The 13,842-nt window shown below is 47.4% G+C and overlaps 1 protein-coding gene across 35 annotated transcripts in view; it reads right to left on the bottom strand.

Moving 5' to 3' along the window:
* clasp2 (cytoplasmic linker associated protein 2) overlaps positions 1-13,842 on the bottom strand; it is a 453,349-nt gene that overhangs the window by 57,041 nt on the left and 382,466 nt on the right. For all 35 annotated transcript variants that reach the window (XM_085993872.1, XM_085993847.1, XM_085993851.1 and 32 more), the window contains one exon: positions 13,635-13,778. In XM_085993872.1, the coding sequence (XP_085849998.1) occupies positions 13,635-13,778 (144 nt within the window). The remainder of the gene's footprint in view (positions 1-13,634; positions 13,779-13,842) is intronic.

The raw sequence follows: 13,842 nt of genomic DNA, 5'->3' as shown, positions 1-13,842 counted from the left end.
TGCATTCAGGAAAGATAGGGGGAAAAATAGGGAGTGGCAGTATTGATTAAAGATACTGTTATGGCACTAAAATGGATGATGTAGTTGAGGGTTCAAAGACAGAATCTATTTGGTCAGATTTAAGGAATAGAGGATGCTGTTGGGCGTATATTACAGACCATCAAATAGTGGGAAGGAGGAAAATTGTAGAAAGATTCAAGAACTTTAGAATAGTGATATTATCCTAATATAGACTCGGAAAATGTCAGTGAAAAGGTAACTTTAGTTGCTAGGTCAACAAAGAAGGAAATGCTGCTGGATCTGGTTCTGGGGAATGAAGCAGGGCAAGTGGAGCATATTTCAGTGGGGAAGCATTTGGGGAACAGTGATCACAATAACAGGTTTAGCGCAGTTATGGAAAAGGACAAGGAAAATTAAATGTGAAACTGTTCAACTGGAAGAGGGCTAATTTCAGTGAGTTGAAAAGAAATCTGGCCCAGATGAACTGGAATCAAATTTTTGGAAGGTAAAATAGCCTTCAAAAGGGAATTGGATAAATATTTGAAGGAGAAAAAATTGCGGGGATATGGGGAAAGAGCGGGGAAGTGGGACTAACGGGATTGCTCTTCGAAAGAGATGGCGCAGAATCGATGGGCCGAATGGCCTCCTTCTGTGCTGTACTATTCTATGAAAATAGTAAATGAGCAACGGGAGGCCTTCAAAAAGGAGATAGTTTGGGTACAGACTAAACACATTCTCACAAGGGGGAAAGAAAGGGCATCCAGAGCTAGAGATCCCTGGATGACTAAAGATATAGAGATTAAAAATGAAACAGAAAAAGGAGGCTTATGATAAATGTCAGGTTCATAATTCAGTAGAGAGAATTCAGAGAACCAAGCTGAATACAGAAAGTACAGAGGGCAACTGAGAAAGGAAATAAGAGAGGCAGAGTATAAGAATAGATTAGTGGACAGCATAAAAGGGAACCCAAAAATTCTATTATAAACATATAAATAGTAAAAGGGTAGTCAAAGGAAGGGTGTGGCTGATTAGGGATCAAAAAGGAGATGATCTTGTGGAGGTGGAGGGCATGACTGAGGTATCTTCACTAAAGAAGAGGATGCTGCCAATGTCACAGTAAAGGAGGAAATAGTAGAGAAATTAGATGGAATAAATATAGATAAAGAGGATGTACTTAAAAGGTTGTCAGCGCTCAAAGTAGGAAAGTCACCCGGTCTGGATGGGATGCATCCGAGGTTGCTGAGGGAGGCAAGGATGGAAATTGCGATGGCTCTGACCACAATCTTCTAATCCTCCTTAGATATGGGAGTGGTGCCAGAGGACTGGAGAATTGCAAATGTTACACCCTTGATCAAAAAAGGGGAGAGGGATAAACCCAGAAATTGGTCAGCCTAACGTTGGGGGGTGGAGAAACATTTAGAGACAATAATCCATGACAAAATTAATTGTCATTTGGAAAAAATATGGGCTAATAAATGAAAGCCAGCATGGATTTGTTAAAGGCAAATCAGGTTTCACTAAATTTCATCGAGTTCTTTGATGAAGTAACGCAAAAGGTTGATGACGGTAGTGCGGTTGATGTGTGTACGGACTTTCAAAAGAAGTTTGATAAAAGTACCACATAATAGACTTGTTAGCAAAACTGAAGCCCATGGGATTAAAGGGACAGTGGCTGTGTGGAGATGTACTTGTCTAAGGACCAGAAAGCAGAGAGTTGTGGTGAGTGGTTGTTTTTCAGATTGGAGGGAAGTGTGTCATATCCCCCAGGGGCCGATGTTGGGACCACTGCTCCTTTGATATATATTAATGACCTGGACTTGGGTATACAAAGAATAATTTCAAAGTTTGTAGATGACTTGAAACTCAGAAATGTAGTAAACAGTGAGGAGGGATAGCAAATAGACTCTAGGCGGCTATTCCAGCAGCCAGACAAAACAGCTTTCCTGCAGCATCTTTGTTTTATTGAATTGGTTTTCAAATGTTTTCCTGTAAACTATTGAGCTCAACAGAAGCATCTTGCAAAATTAAGATACCCACACCTCGTGGCCAAATTCCTGCAGCATCTATCCAATTATGCGATCAAGGGAAGACCAGTGGATGCACAAAACAAGCATAATGACGATTGCTGTGCTTTCAGAATTCATTTTTTCTGTGGGAGAAAACTTTGGAAGAGGTACAGACTAGGTTATTCATTATATTATGCTACTGTTTCATTACATACTTTGAATATTACATAACCTTCATCAAGTCCTGCCAGAAACCCACCTTGTTGTTATGAAACTCAGAAATGTAGTAAACAGTGAGGAGGATAGTAACATACTTCAGGACACAGACTGGTGAAATGGGCAGACACATGGCAGATGAAATTCAATGTAGAGAAGTGTGAAGTGATTCATTTTGGTAGGAAAAATGAGGAGAGGCAATATAAACTAAATGGTACAATTTTAAAGTAGATGCAGGAACAGAGGGACCTGGGGGTGTATGTTAATGCTCCCTCTAGTTTTTTTTGCTGCCACTGGACCCCTTTAAGGGGCTATGCGGGACATTCAAAATACCACACGTGTGGTGTTTACATTGAAAAGCCGGCTGCACGGTGTAGTGATCAATAACATGTCATTCTGTGGTGGACACTAGGTGGAGCAGTAGAGCTGTATATAGCTGTATGTATAAGACTACATTACCCATGAGGCTAGGCTACCCACAAGGCAGCAGTCAAGATGGAAGCCTCTACAGATACTGTACCTAGTCCACATGGGCTCAATAAAGTAACTAGCAAAAGCTAGCTGTGTTCATAATAAGAATGTCTAGTTATTAATGAACATAACACGGGTTCCCTGGAGCACTATGCGGCCGCTTAAAGCGAACGTTGGTTTACGTGCACAAGTCTCTGAAGGTGGCAGGACAAGGGAAGGCTGTTAAAAAGGCAAATGGGATCCTGGGCTTTATAAATAAAGGCAGAGAGTACAAAGCAAGGAAGTGATGCTAAACCTTTACAAAACACTGGTTAGGCCCCAGCTGGAGTATTGTGATCAATTCTGGGCACCACATTTTAGGAAGGATGTCAAGGCCTCAGAGAGTGTGCAGAAGAAATTTACCAGAATGGTACCAGGGATGAAAGACTTCAGTTACGTGGAGAGACTCGAGAAACTGAGGTTTTTCTCCTTAGAGCAGAGTAGGTTAAAGGGAAAATTTGATAGAGGATTAGAGGGAGGATTTTGATAAAGTAAATAAGGAGAAACCTTTTCCAGTGGAAGACACATATTTAAGGTAATTGGCAAAAGAATCAGAGGAAAAAAAAATATGTAACAAGTTGTTAAGATTTGGAATGCACTGCCTGAAAGTTTGGTGCAATCTCTTGGTTCCAATACCAAGATTTAATACTGATACAGGAAACTTTCGATTAACCGGAACGCTCTATCCACCGGCAAAATTCAGGAGTTGGTTCAGATAACTTTTATTACTTTTTTTACTCCATTTGTTGCTGTGCAAGGGTGTAGCTGAAGCTGTTGCTAAGCTACAGAGACGCTTACAACTTGTGCCCATTGTTTTGAAGCAAGCAACAGGGTTTGTTGCTTTATACGGAGCTCTGAGCTCCGTATCTTTTACTATAGCGTTCGGTTATCCAGAATTGTTGATGAACCAGCAACACGTCGGTCCCGTCCGTGCCGGATACCAGAAAGTTTCCTGTAGTATTCAAATAATTAAGGATCATGTTGGGGAAGTGAGGGGTGAGGGTGAAGATGCTTCATTACATAAGTAAATTGTGCAACTATTCCTAATGACATGAATGAAACACATGTTTCACCCTGCCTACCCCCAGTCCCATAAACAAAACATTTAAGTTTAATCTTCTTCTTCTTAGGCAGTCCCTCGGAACCAAGGATGACTTGCTTCCACATTAAAAATGAGCTCGCAGGCGACTGATGAGTCCAATGCGGGACCTACAGTCTTTGTCACAGGTCGGGTGGGCGGGGTGCTTGGGTTGATGTGCGCTCCTTGCGCTGCCTGCGCTTGGCTTCCGCTTGCTCCCGGCGAAGAGACTCGAGGCGATCGGCGCCTTCCCGGATGCTTCTCCTCCACTTTGTGCGGTCTTGGGCCAGGGATTCCCAGGTGTCGGTGGGGATGTTACACTTTTTCAAGGAGGCTTTGAGGGTGTCCTTGAAGCGTTTCCTCTGCCCACCTGGGGCTCTCTTGCCGTGCCGGAGCTCCGAGTAGAGCGCTTGTTTTGGGAGTCTCGTATCGGACATGCGGACTGATGTGCCTCAATAAATCCGAGACTCAATGTTAACTGAACAAAGCAAGGCTTTTATTAACTTAGAAGGTAACACACAGTGGAGAAGTGTCTCCCATCCAGAGGTCGGCTGCACTGGATGTGAGACACGCTGGGCCTGCTTAAGTAGAGGCCAGGTATGGGCGGAGCCCTACACACAATAAAATACAGGTGAGGAAATGGAACTGAGGTAAGGGAAATGAAACTGAAACTAAACCACAGTCACAGGCACAATCACACACAGAGAATACAGATGAGTGATGAATGGCATATTTCATCACATTCACCCCTTCTATAGATTTAGTCTGTTCGGGGGTTTGATAGTCCTCTGTGACCGACGTGGCTGTTGTGGTGCCGCGGGTGTCGGCTGGGTGTCCCCGGTGGCCTCCTGGGTCTCTGCCGGGGGCGCCGCCAGGGTTGTTGAAGGGGTGGTTGGTGGGGGTACCGTTGGTCGATGTTCTTCCGGGGGTGATGAAAGAGTAGTGGGTGGGTAAGAGTTGCTGTGATCGTTGTTGTGGTTGTTGTCGTTACCGGCTGGGGCGACGTCTTTTATGGACACGGTGTCCTCCCTTCCGTCGGCGTGCCGGACATACGCGTATTGGGGGTTGGCGTGGAGTAGGTGCACTGACTCCACGAGAGGGTCCGTCTTGTGGCCCCTCACATGCCTTCGTACAAATACCGGACCTGGGATGGAGAGCCATGACGGCATGGATACGCCTGAGGTGGATTTCCGGGGAAAAACAAACATTCGTTCATGAGGCGTGGCATTAGTGGCAGTACACAATAGCGACCGTATCGAATGGAGCACATCTGGGAGGACTTCCTGCCAGCGGGAGATAGGGAGGCCCTTGGTCCTTAGAGCTAGAGTGACTGCTTTCCATACTGTCCCGTTCTCTCGCTCCACCTGGCCGTTACCCTGGGGGTTGTAGCTGGTGGTACGGCTCGTGGCGATCCCCCTGGACAGCATGTACTGGCGTAGCTCTTCGCTCATGAAGGACGCCCCCCTATCCGTGTGGATGTAGCTCGGCATACCGAACAGGCAGTTGAGGCATTTAATGACCGTGGCGCTGGTCATGTCTGGGCAGGGGAAGGCGAATGGGAAACGGGAGTATTCGTCCACAATGTTCAGGAAGTAAACATTGCGGTCGGCTGACGGGAGGGGGCCCTTGAAATCTAAGCTGAGCCGCTCAAAGGGCCGTGTAGCTTTGATTAAGTGGGCTCTATCTGGGCGGTGGAACCGAGGCTTGCACTCAGCGCAAGTGCGGCAGTTCCTGGTCAGAGACCGAACTTCCTCAATCGAGTAGGGTAAGTTGCGGGACTTTATGAAGTGGAGCAGCCGTGTGACCCCTGGGTGGCAGAGGTCGTTGTGGAGGGTCTGTAGCCGATCCCCGGTGGCACTGGCACACATCCCTCGTGAGAGGGCGTCGGGGGATTCGTTAAGGGCCCCTGGCCGGTAAATTATGTCATACTCGAAGGTGGAGAGCTCGATCCGCCACCTGAGAATCTTATCATTTTTAATCTTCCCCTTCTGTTTATTATTAAACATAAACGCTACCGACCGCTGGTCGGTAAGTAGGGTGAAGCGTTTGCCGGCTAGGTAGTGGCGCCAGTGGCGCACTGCCTCCACGATGGCTTGGGCCTCCTTTTCCACGGAGGAGTGTCTGATCTCGGGCCCTTGGAGGGTCCTCGAGAAGAAAGCTACGGGCCGCCCCGCCTGGTTGAGCGTGGCCGCCAAGGCAAAGTCAGACGCATCACTTTCCACTTGAAAGGGAGTGTTCTCCTCCACTGCCTGTAGCGTGGCCCGCTCAATATCCAGCTTAATGCTTTTGAAGGCGGCGTGGGCCTCAGCAGAGAGCGGAAAAGAGGATGCTTTCAAGAGGGGGCGGGCTTTGTCGGAGTAGTTGGGGACCCATTGGGAATAATAAGAAAATAACCCCAGGCACCTTTTCAGGGCTTTGGGAGTGTTGGGCAGGGGCAGCTCCCGTAGGGGGCGCAATCGGTCGGGGTCTGGTCCGATTTCCCCATTCTCCACCACGCTGCCTAGTATGCAGAGGCGCGTGGTGTTGTAAACGCACTTGTCCTTGTTGCAAGTGAGGTTGAGTTTTTGTGCGGTTTTCAGGAACCTCTCGAGGTTCGAGTCGTGATCCTGCTGGTTGTGACCGCAGATGGTGACGTTGTCGAGGTAGGGGAAGGTTGCCTGCAAGTGGTGGTCATCGACCATGCGGTCCATCTCCCTCTGAAAGACCGAGACCCCATTCGTCACCCCAAAGGGGACTCTGAGGAATTGGTAGAGGCGTCCGTTCGCCTCGAAGGCGGTGTACGGGCGGTCCTCTGGTCTGATAGGGAGCTGGTGGTATGCTGACTTGAGGTCGATGGTGGAGAACACCCGGTATTGGGCGATTTGGTTCACCATTTCTGATATGCGGGGTAGCGGGTAGGCGTCTAGTTGGGTGTACCTGTTGATCGTTTGGCTATAGTCGATCACCATCTGTTTCTTCTCGCTACCCCTCACCACCACCACTTGGGCGCGCCACGGGCTGTTGCTGCGTTCAATAATGCGCTCCTTCAGGAGCCTGTCTACCTCGGTCGCGATAAACCGCCTGTCCTCCCAGCTGTACCTCCTGCTTTTGGTCGCTATTGGCCGGCAGTTAGGGGTAAGGTTCGCGAATAGCGAAGGCGGCTTTACCTTCAGGGTAGCCAGGCCGCACACTGTGAGGGGCGGCTGGGACCCACCGTAATTGAGCGTGATGCTTTGGTGGTGGCACTGGAAATCCAGGCCCAAGATCACGCTCGCACATAGATTCTTCATGATTAGTAATTTAAAATTATCGTATACAGTTCCGTTAACGGACAATTGTACCGCGCAGTAACCCATAATGGTCGATGTCTGGGTTTTAGCAGCCATAGAGATGGTACCCCGAGTAGGGACCACCGTTAGAGAGAGTTGTTGTGCTAGTTCAGGGTGGATAAAACTCTCCGTACTTCCACTGTCAATTAAACCTTTAACCCCGCACCCGTTTACCTCGATGTCCACCATTGATTTGGATAGCGGGTTCGGCCTGGTCTGGTCCACTGTGACCGATGCCACTGTAGGGCCCTGATCGAGACAAGATGGCGTCCACGCTGTCTGCTCACAAGATGGCGGACCCCACGAGGTCGGGCAAGATGGCGTCCAAGATGGCCGCTCCCACGGTGCACACGCGGCGGTGGCGGGTTTTCCGGCGGGGTTCCCTCTGCACACCTTCCCGAAGTGCCCCTTCTTACCGCACTTGAAGCAGGTGGTGCCTTTCGCCGGGCACAGGTTTCTGGTGTGTTTCGGCTGTCCGCAGAAGTAGCAGTTGGGGCCCTGACGCGTCGCGGCTGTCGTAGGGCTTCTGGGGGGAGAGCGGGGCCCCGACGGTGTCGGGCTGCCGGGCGGGGAAGGTGCCTTCCAAGATGGCGGCGCCCTTGGTGCACACGTGGCGGCGTGGGCGGCGCGGGCTGAAGAGTAGGCGTCCGAGTTTCTCTGGGCCACATCCAGGGATCGCGCTGTGTCCACAGCCTGTTTCAGGTCCAATCCCGTTTTCTCCAGTAGTCTCTGCCGGATGTAAGTGGAGCTGAGGCCTGTGATAAAGGCATCACGAACAAGCTCGTCAGTGTACACTGCGGCTTTTACATCTTGGCACTTGCAGTCTTTGCCAAGCGTTTTCAGGGTGACTAGGAACTCATCCAGCGATTCCCCAGGTCGCTGTGCACGAGTAGCGAGCAGATGCCTAGCATACACCTCATTCGTAGGCTGCTGGTAATGCGCCTTTAAGATGTCGCAGGCGGCCGGGTACGTGTCAGCGTCTTGGATGAGGGGGTAAACCCAGTGGCTTACCCAATTCCGCAGGATTCCGAGTTTCATACTTTCAGCGTCCGTAGCGCCTGTGATGGCTGCGGAATTGTCCAGGAAGAATTCCATACACTTAAACCAGTGTCCGAAGCGTGCCGATGCGTCCGAAGCATGCTGGTCCAAATCCAAACATTCGGGTTTCAAGAGTTGATCCATTGTGTTGAAAAATAAGTTAATAAAATTGACGTGCCTCAATAAATCCGAGACTCAATGTTAACTGAACAAAGCAAGGCTTTTATTAACTTAGAAGGTAACACACAGTGGAGAAGTGTCTCCCATCCAGAGGTCGGCTGTACTGGATGTGAGACACGCTGGGCCTGCTTAAGTAGAGGCCAGGTATGGGCGGAGCCCTACACACAATAAAATACAGGTGAGGAAATGGAACTGAGGTAAGGGAAATGAAACTGAAACTAAACCACAGTCACAGGCACAATCACACACAGAGAATACAGATGAGTGATGAATGCATATTTCATCACACGGACAATGTGACCCGTCCATCGGAGCTGATTGAGCGTGGTCAGAGCTTCGATGCTGGGGATGTTGGCCTGAGCAAGAACACTGACGCTGGTGCGCCTATCTGCCAATGGATTTGCAGGATCTTGCGGAGGCAGCGTTGGTGGTGCCTCTCCAGTGCTTTGAGGTGCCTGCTGTACATGGTCCATGTCTCCGAGGCATACAGCAGGGCAGGTATCACTGCTGCCCTGTAGACCATGAGCTTAGTGCCGGGTTTGAGGTCCTGGTCTTCAAACACTCTCTTCCTCAGGCGACCGAAGGCTGCACTGGCACACTGAAGGCGGTGTTGGACTTCGTCGTCGACGTCTGCCCTTGTTGACAGTAGGCTCCCGAGGTATGGAAAGTGGTCCATGTTGTCCAAGGCCTTGTCGTGGATTTTGATAATCGGGGGGCAGCACTGTGTGGCATTATTTGTGTTGACTTGTCCCGATCACTTTCAAATGGCATCATTATTGCTGCACTCTTTAGCTGTTTTAATTTTAAAAGCAAAAATACCACTGGAGTTACAGCTATATTTTCTGTTAGGAGTAGAATGTAGTGGCTGTGTTTTTCCGCCCACTGATTGTAAATTGAAATGGGCTGTATTTTCTGCCAGAAGTAAAATATAAAGACTATATTTTCTACTGAGAGTGAAATGTAATGGTGTTAGCTTAATAATGGGATGTTAAAATGCAGAAGTAACATTGTGGCACTGACAAAATGAATGTTTATATGTCCTGAATGATTCCAACAACCATTTTCCACATCTGGTGTGTGACTAAGATGTGCTGAGAAGAGGCCCGGCAGTGTGCTGATTTCTCCATTTCTGACCTCTCCGAGGAAGACAGTGAAAGTAATTTCATCCAATGAGAATTATGATGATAGCAGTAATCCTGAATGATGTGGTTTTTGCCCTGATGCAATTAGCACCTTGAAGCTATGGCTTTTTCTGAATGGGGCCAGAGTCCTTTGCTCAGCTGTGACAAAGGAGCTTCTTAACAGGCGTTATCTACAAGATGGAAATCACAGAAAGGAGGAAAGATCCAGATAGAAAGCAGCTTACAAAGGGTACACCAGTAGCAGATTACTATAAATGAAAAATCTTGCAAGATATGGAATTCTGATGCTAAAAGTATACAATTACATGTTGAATATATGAACTAATATAAAAGAAGTATGTTATAACAAACAAAATAAATGGCAAAATTAAAACAATTCTTTCATCTTTTTTCTAAAGAAAAATTAAAATAGTGGTGTGAAAATTTGAGCAAGGGTCCTTGTGGTATGTCCTTAAACTAGATGTTCCCATAGAAGAAATATCAGACAGGTTACTGCAAAGCAATGCTGGGCTGCATAAGAGGTGGGAGGGTCCACCTTCTTTCGATAAAAATAGGAAGAGTGGCCAGTGTGACTGAGTGCTTGTTGCTCCTCGGAATTCATTGCTAAGTCTTTTATATTTATGAATGAGTAACAAGAAAATGTTTAAATTTGTCCTCTGTTAAAAAGTGTGCTTCTACGGTCATTTTTCTTCACTTTTGGATGAGAAAATAAATTTGTTTTGTGGTCTTTCTCATCATTCAGGAAAGATTAATCTTTAAGAGCGCAATCACCATAGCTTTTCAGGCAGAGAAATTACAACAAAATGAATGTCAAATTGCAACTATCCTTTCTGAAAATAGCACAAAAGCCATATAATAATAAATTACTGTAAAGAATTCTTTGGCAGACTCAAAAGGGGGGGCACACAACTTGCAACTTAACATCATACATGATCCTCCTCTCTATAGCTGTACTTTGAGACAATGGCCCCGATATTTACGGGGTGGCAGGGAATATGTGGGGGTGGGTGATAAAGGCTGGGAACGCGTGGAGGCCTGGGACACGGGCGATAAAGGCTGGGAATGCATGGAGGCCTGGGACACGGGCGATAAAGGCTGGGAACGCGTGGAGGCCTGGGACACGGGCGATAAAGGCTGGGAACGCGTGGAGGCCTGGGACACGGAAGTCCTGACGAATTTAATGGCAGAACCGCATTATAATTTTTTTCTTCCATTTCCACCTGGCAGCCGATCAAATTTACCGGCTGGCCAGTTGCCGGGCAAGAAAACCAACAGCAGGAGACAGCAGCCAGGGACCCTTGGGGACGGTCCCCAGTAATCAGGAGGAGGGAAGGCCGGAAATCAGAGCTTGGGGTAGAGGGTGTTTGGGAAGAGGAACCATTGCAGGAGGGGGAGGGAGGCCGGAGATCGGGGTTTGCTTGGGGGGGGGGGGGGGGCGGGGGTGGGTGCAGGGAAAGTTAAGCCATGGCAGGACGGGGAAGGGGTGGGGAAGCCCGGAGATCAGAGCTATCGACCCATATTATTTCCTGGACAACTGTGATGGCCTGGCAACCATTGTTGCAGTGTTGACTGGGGGCCTTGAAAAAGGCATAAAAACCTGTAGGGCAATCCTGGAATATAACCTCCCAGAATAATTTCAACTAAAACCCTCTCAATGTTGTTTCAAATTGAAACAAAATGTGCTTCAGACCAACATTCAGCCCTTTCAGGGGCAATGTCCCACGTACTGGGTCTTAAAGGGCTTTTACTGACAGGAAGCCAGAAGCAAGCAGCTACCTCACCACCTCTACTTTCCAGCAGTGACATTAGTCCACAGCCAAGCACAGCTGCACAGGGAGGTTCAATTGCAAAACAGCCAAGTTTTCAGATAGTTAGAGGGTAGTACCATCAGATGCCTGTGCTTTGAGACAACAGATCCAGAATATCGCTAACATTCCACAACGGATTCCCCAAATTCGCCCGGCAGGTGGGGGGTGGGTAATTCTCTGAGCTTAGAGCAGTCAAATCAATTTTCAGTTGTGCGCACATAGAGGAAGTTCCATCCCCGCCACCCCCCAGCACAGCAGCAGGTTATACGCCTGCTGCTGTCATATCCCAAAAGTTGTGAGAATGTCACCCATCCTTGATTGGTATCGTATGAAGAAACATACAACCCAAGAAGTAGCTGCTCAGGATAGTGACTTGCCAATTTATCATCTGGACAGTGTGTCCAGGAGTCTAGCTGACCACTGTGCATCGAAAGGAGACTTCCACTTGGCCATTACACAACACAGGAAGTTTTTTTTTTTAAATTCTGTGCCCTGGAGAGAAGTCATGAGTATTGCCACTGAGGTTCAGATCCTAGTATTTCATAAGTGCCTTTTTGTGGTTTATATGGCTTTTCAAAATGCATTTGATAAGGTACGACATAAGAGACTTATGATAAAGATAACAGTACATGGAATTAAAGGGAATATGGCTCGATCGATAGAGACAGAAACAAAGGGCAGAATGTGTCATAAACAAGAACGACGTGATGAATGATATTCCGCATGGGTCTGTGTTGGGGTGCTTTTACTGCATACATAAATGATCTTGAGGGAATGACATTGGAAAATTGCAACAAGGACTTTAAAGACTGCAGAAGGACATAGATAGGCCAGCAGGATGGACAGATTGGGGGCAGATGCAGCTCAATGTAGAGAAATTAGAACACAGCAACACAGTCATTGGGTTGGATTTTACCAGCCCTGAGGAGGTGGGACTGCTGGGAAAGTCAAAAAGAAAAGGAGCGGATCCCAAACCCGCTCCCATCCCGCCTCCATACAATCTTCCCGGGAGTCGGGTCCCCGATTTGCGCAGGGACCCGACACCTAGCGGCGGGAAGAGGATTATAGCCACTTAACTGCCTGTTAACAGGTAGTTAAAAGGCAGTTAAGAGGCTTTTCCCAGTTTTTCAACTGCTGCTGTGGGCTTCCCGACATCTGGGAACCCCGCCCAGGGTAAGTGAGGCGTGGTCTGTTGTTATGTTGGTGTTTGGATGACAGCTGCAGAAGCGGTGTGAGGGACGCAATCGGACACAGGTTAGTATCAGAGGTCAGGACAAGTTGTGAAAGTAATTTTTAATGTGTTTAGATGTTTCTGCAGGCGACAAGCTGTCAAGTGTTTGTGTAGCCTCATCTCATCGGGAGAAGTGACAGATCGCTTCTGCAATCTCAGCTGCAATCTGTTTTATCCTAGGGAGAGAGTAATTGGAGAGCCTGGGTGCAAGGGCTCACCTTTGGACAGTGATTATCAGTGTTTGACAGCACCTCAATGCTGAACACTGTCATCTGTCAAACAAGTGTGATGCATATGCCTTTAAGAAAACCGGAAGATGAAGCGTCATCAACTGATGTCATTTGACACCGGCTTTCCCTTAATTGGCCGGCAAGCCCGCAGGGCGGGCTTAACAAGGCCAATCAGAGCAAAATAGCGTCAGTTCGTCAGATGTCGGTGGGGGCGGGACTAGAACCTGGAAGGCAGCAGTCCCGCCCCCAACTCGTGTTGGTAAGTAAAATCCAGCCCATAATGTTTGTTTTGTGCATCCACTGGTCTTCCCATGATCGCATAATCGGAAAGATGCTCAAATCTATACACTGCAGGAATTTGGCCATGAGGAGTGTTTATCTTAATTTTGCAAGATGTTTATGTTGAGCTCAACAGTTTATAGGAAGAAAAATGAAAACCAATTCAATAAAGCAAAGATGCTGCAGGAAAGCTGTTTTGTCTGGCTGCTGGAATATCTCAAGATATAACCAGATCCATAAGCCATCTTTGGTTACTGCAGGTTAAAGATAGAATGTTTCCTGCAACAGCTATGTTGTAACATCCTATAAACCTGATCATAAATACCTGTCATGTGCTGAGGTCAAAAATAAATCACATGGCAAGTCTATCTCAAATGAGATGGTTGAACTACATTAACTACCTGCTTTAATTAAATTAAAGTTAAACAAATGATCTGTATAAAACAGGCAGCTGGAAACAAGTGTGCTAAATTTGCAGTTTAGATGATCATATGAGCTAGGCTTGTTCAAGTTTTGTTCTTGCAGTTCATGATTATCCTGATGCTCCAGTGTTCAACTGCCCAGTAACTCACAGAGTTATCTATTATTGTAAATGGCATTTAAAATACCTGGGTAGTGCTGCCTAAACTACGAAGATGGGTTTGAAGAAGTTTGGTGGCTCCATCCTGAAACGTTTTGGGTAGAGCTCCAAGTAGCATGCTGAACTCTGGAGTGTTGAGTTGAAACAGGCATATCAAAACTGCTTGAGCTGCCTAAAAGAAAAAAAAGTGCATAAAGTGATGTCAAGAGGAAAACATTATTCCACCAATTATCATA

This window comes from Somniosus microcephalus, chromosome 7 (genome assembly GCF_052327205.1).
Source record: "Somniosus microcephalus isolate GS21.2 chromosome 7, FLI_Smic_1.0, whole genome shotgun sequence".
Lineage (NCBI taxonomy): Eukaryota > Metazoa > Chordata > Chondrichthyes > Squaliformes > Somniosidae > Somniosus > Somniosus microcephalus.
Note: the sequence above shows the minus strand (reverse complement) of the source record. Positions and strands in the feature narration are given on the sequence as shown.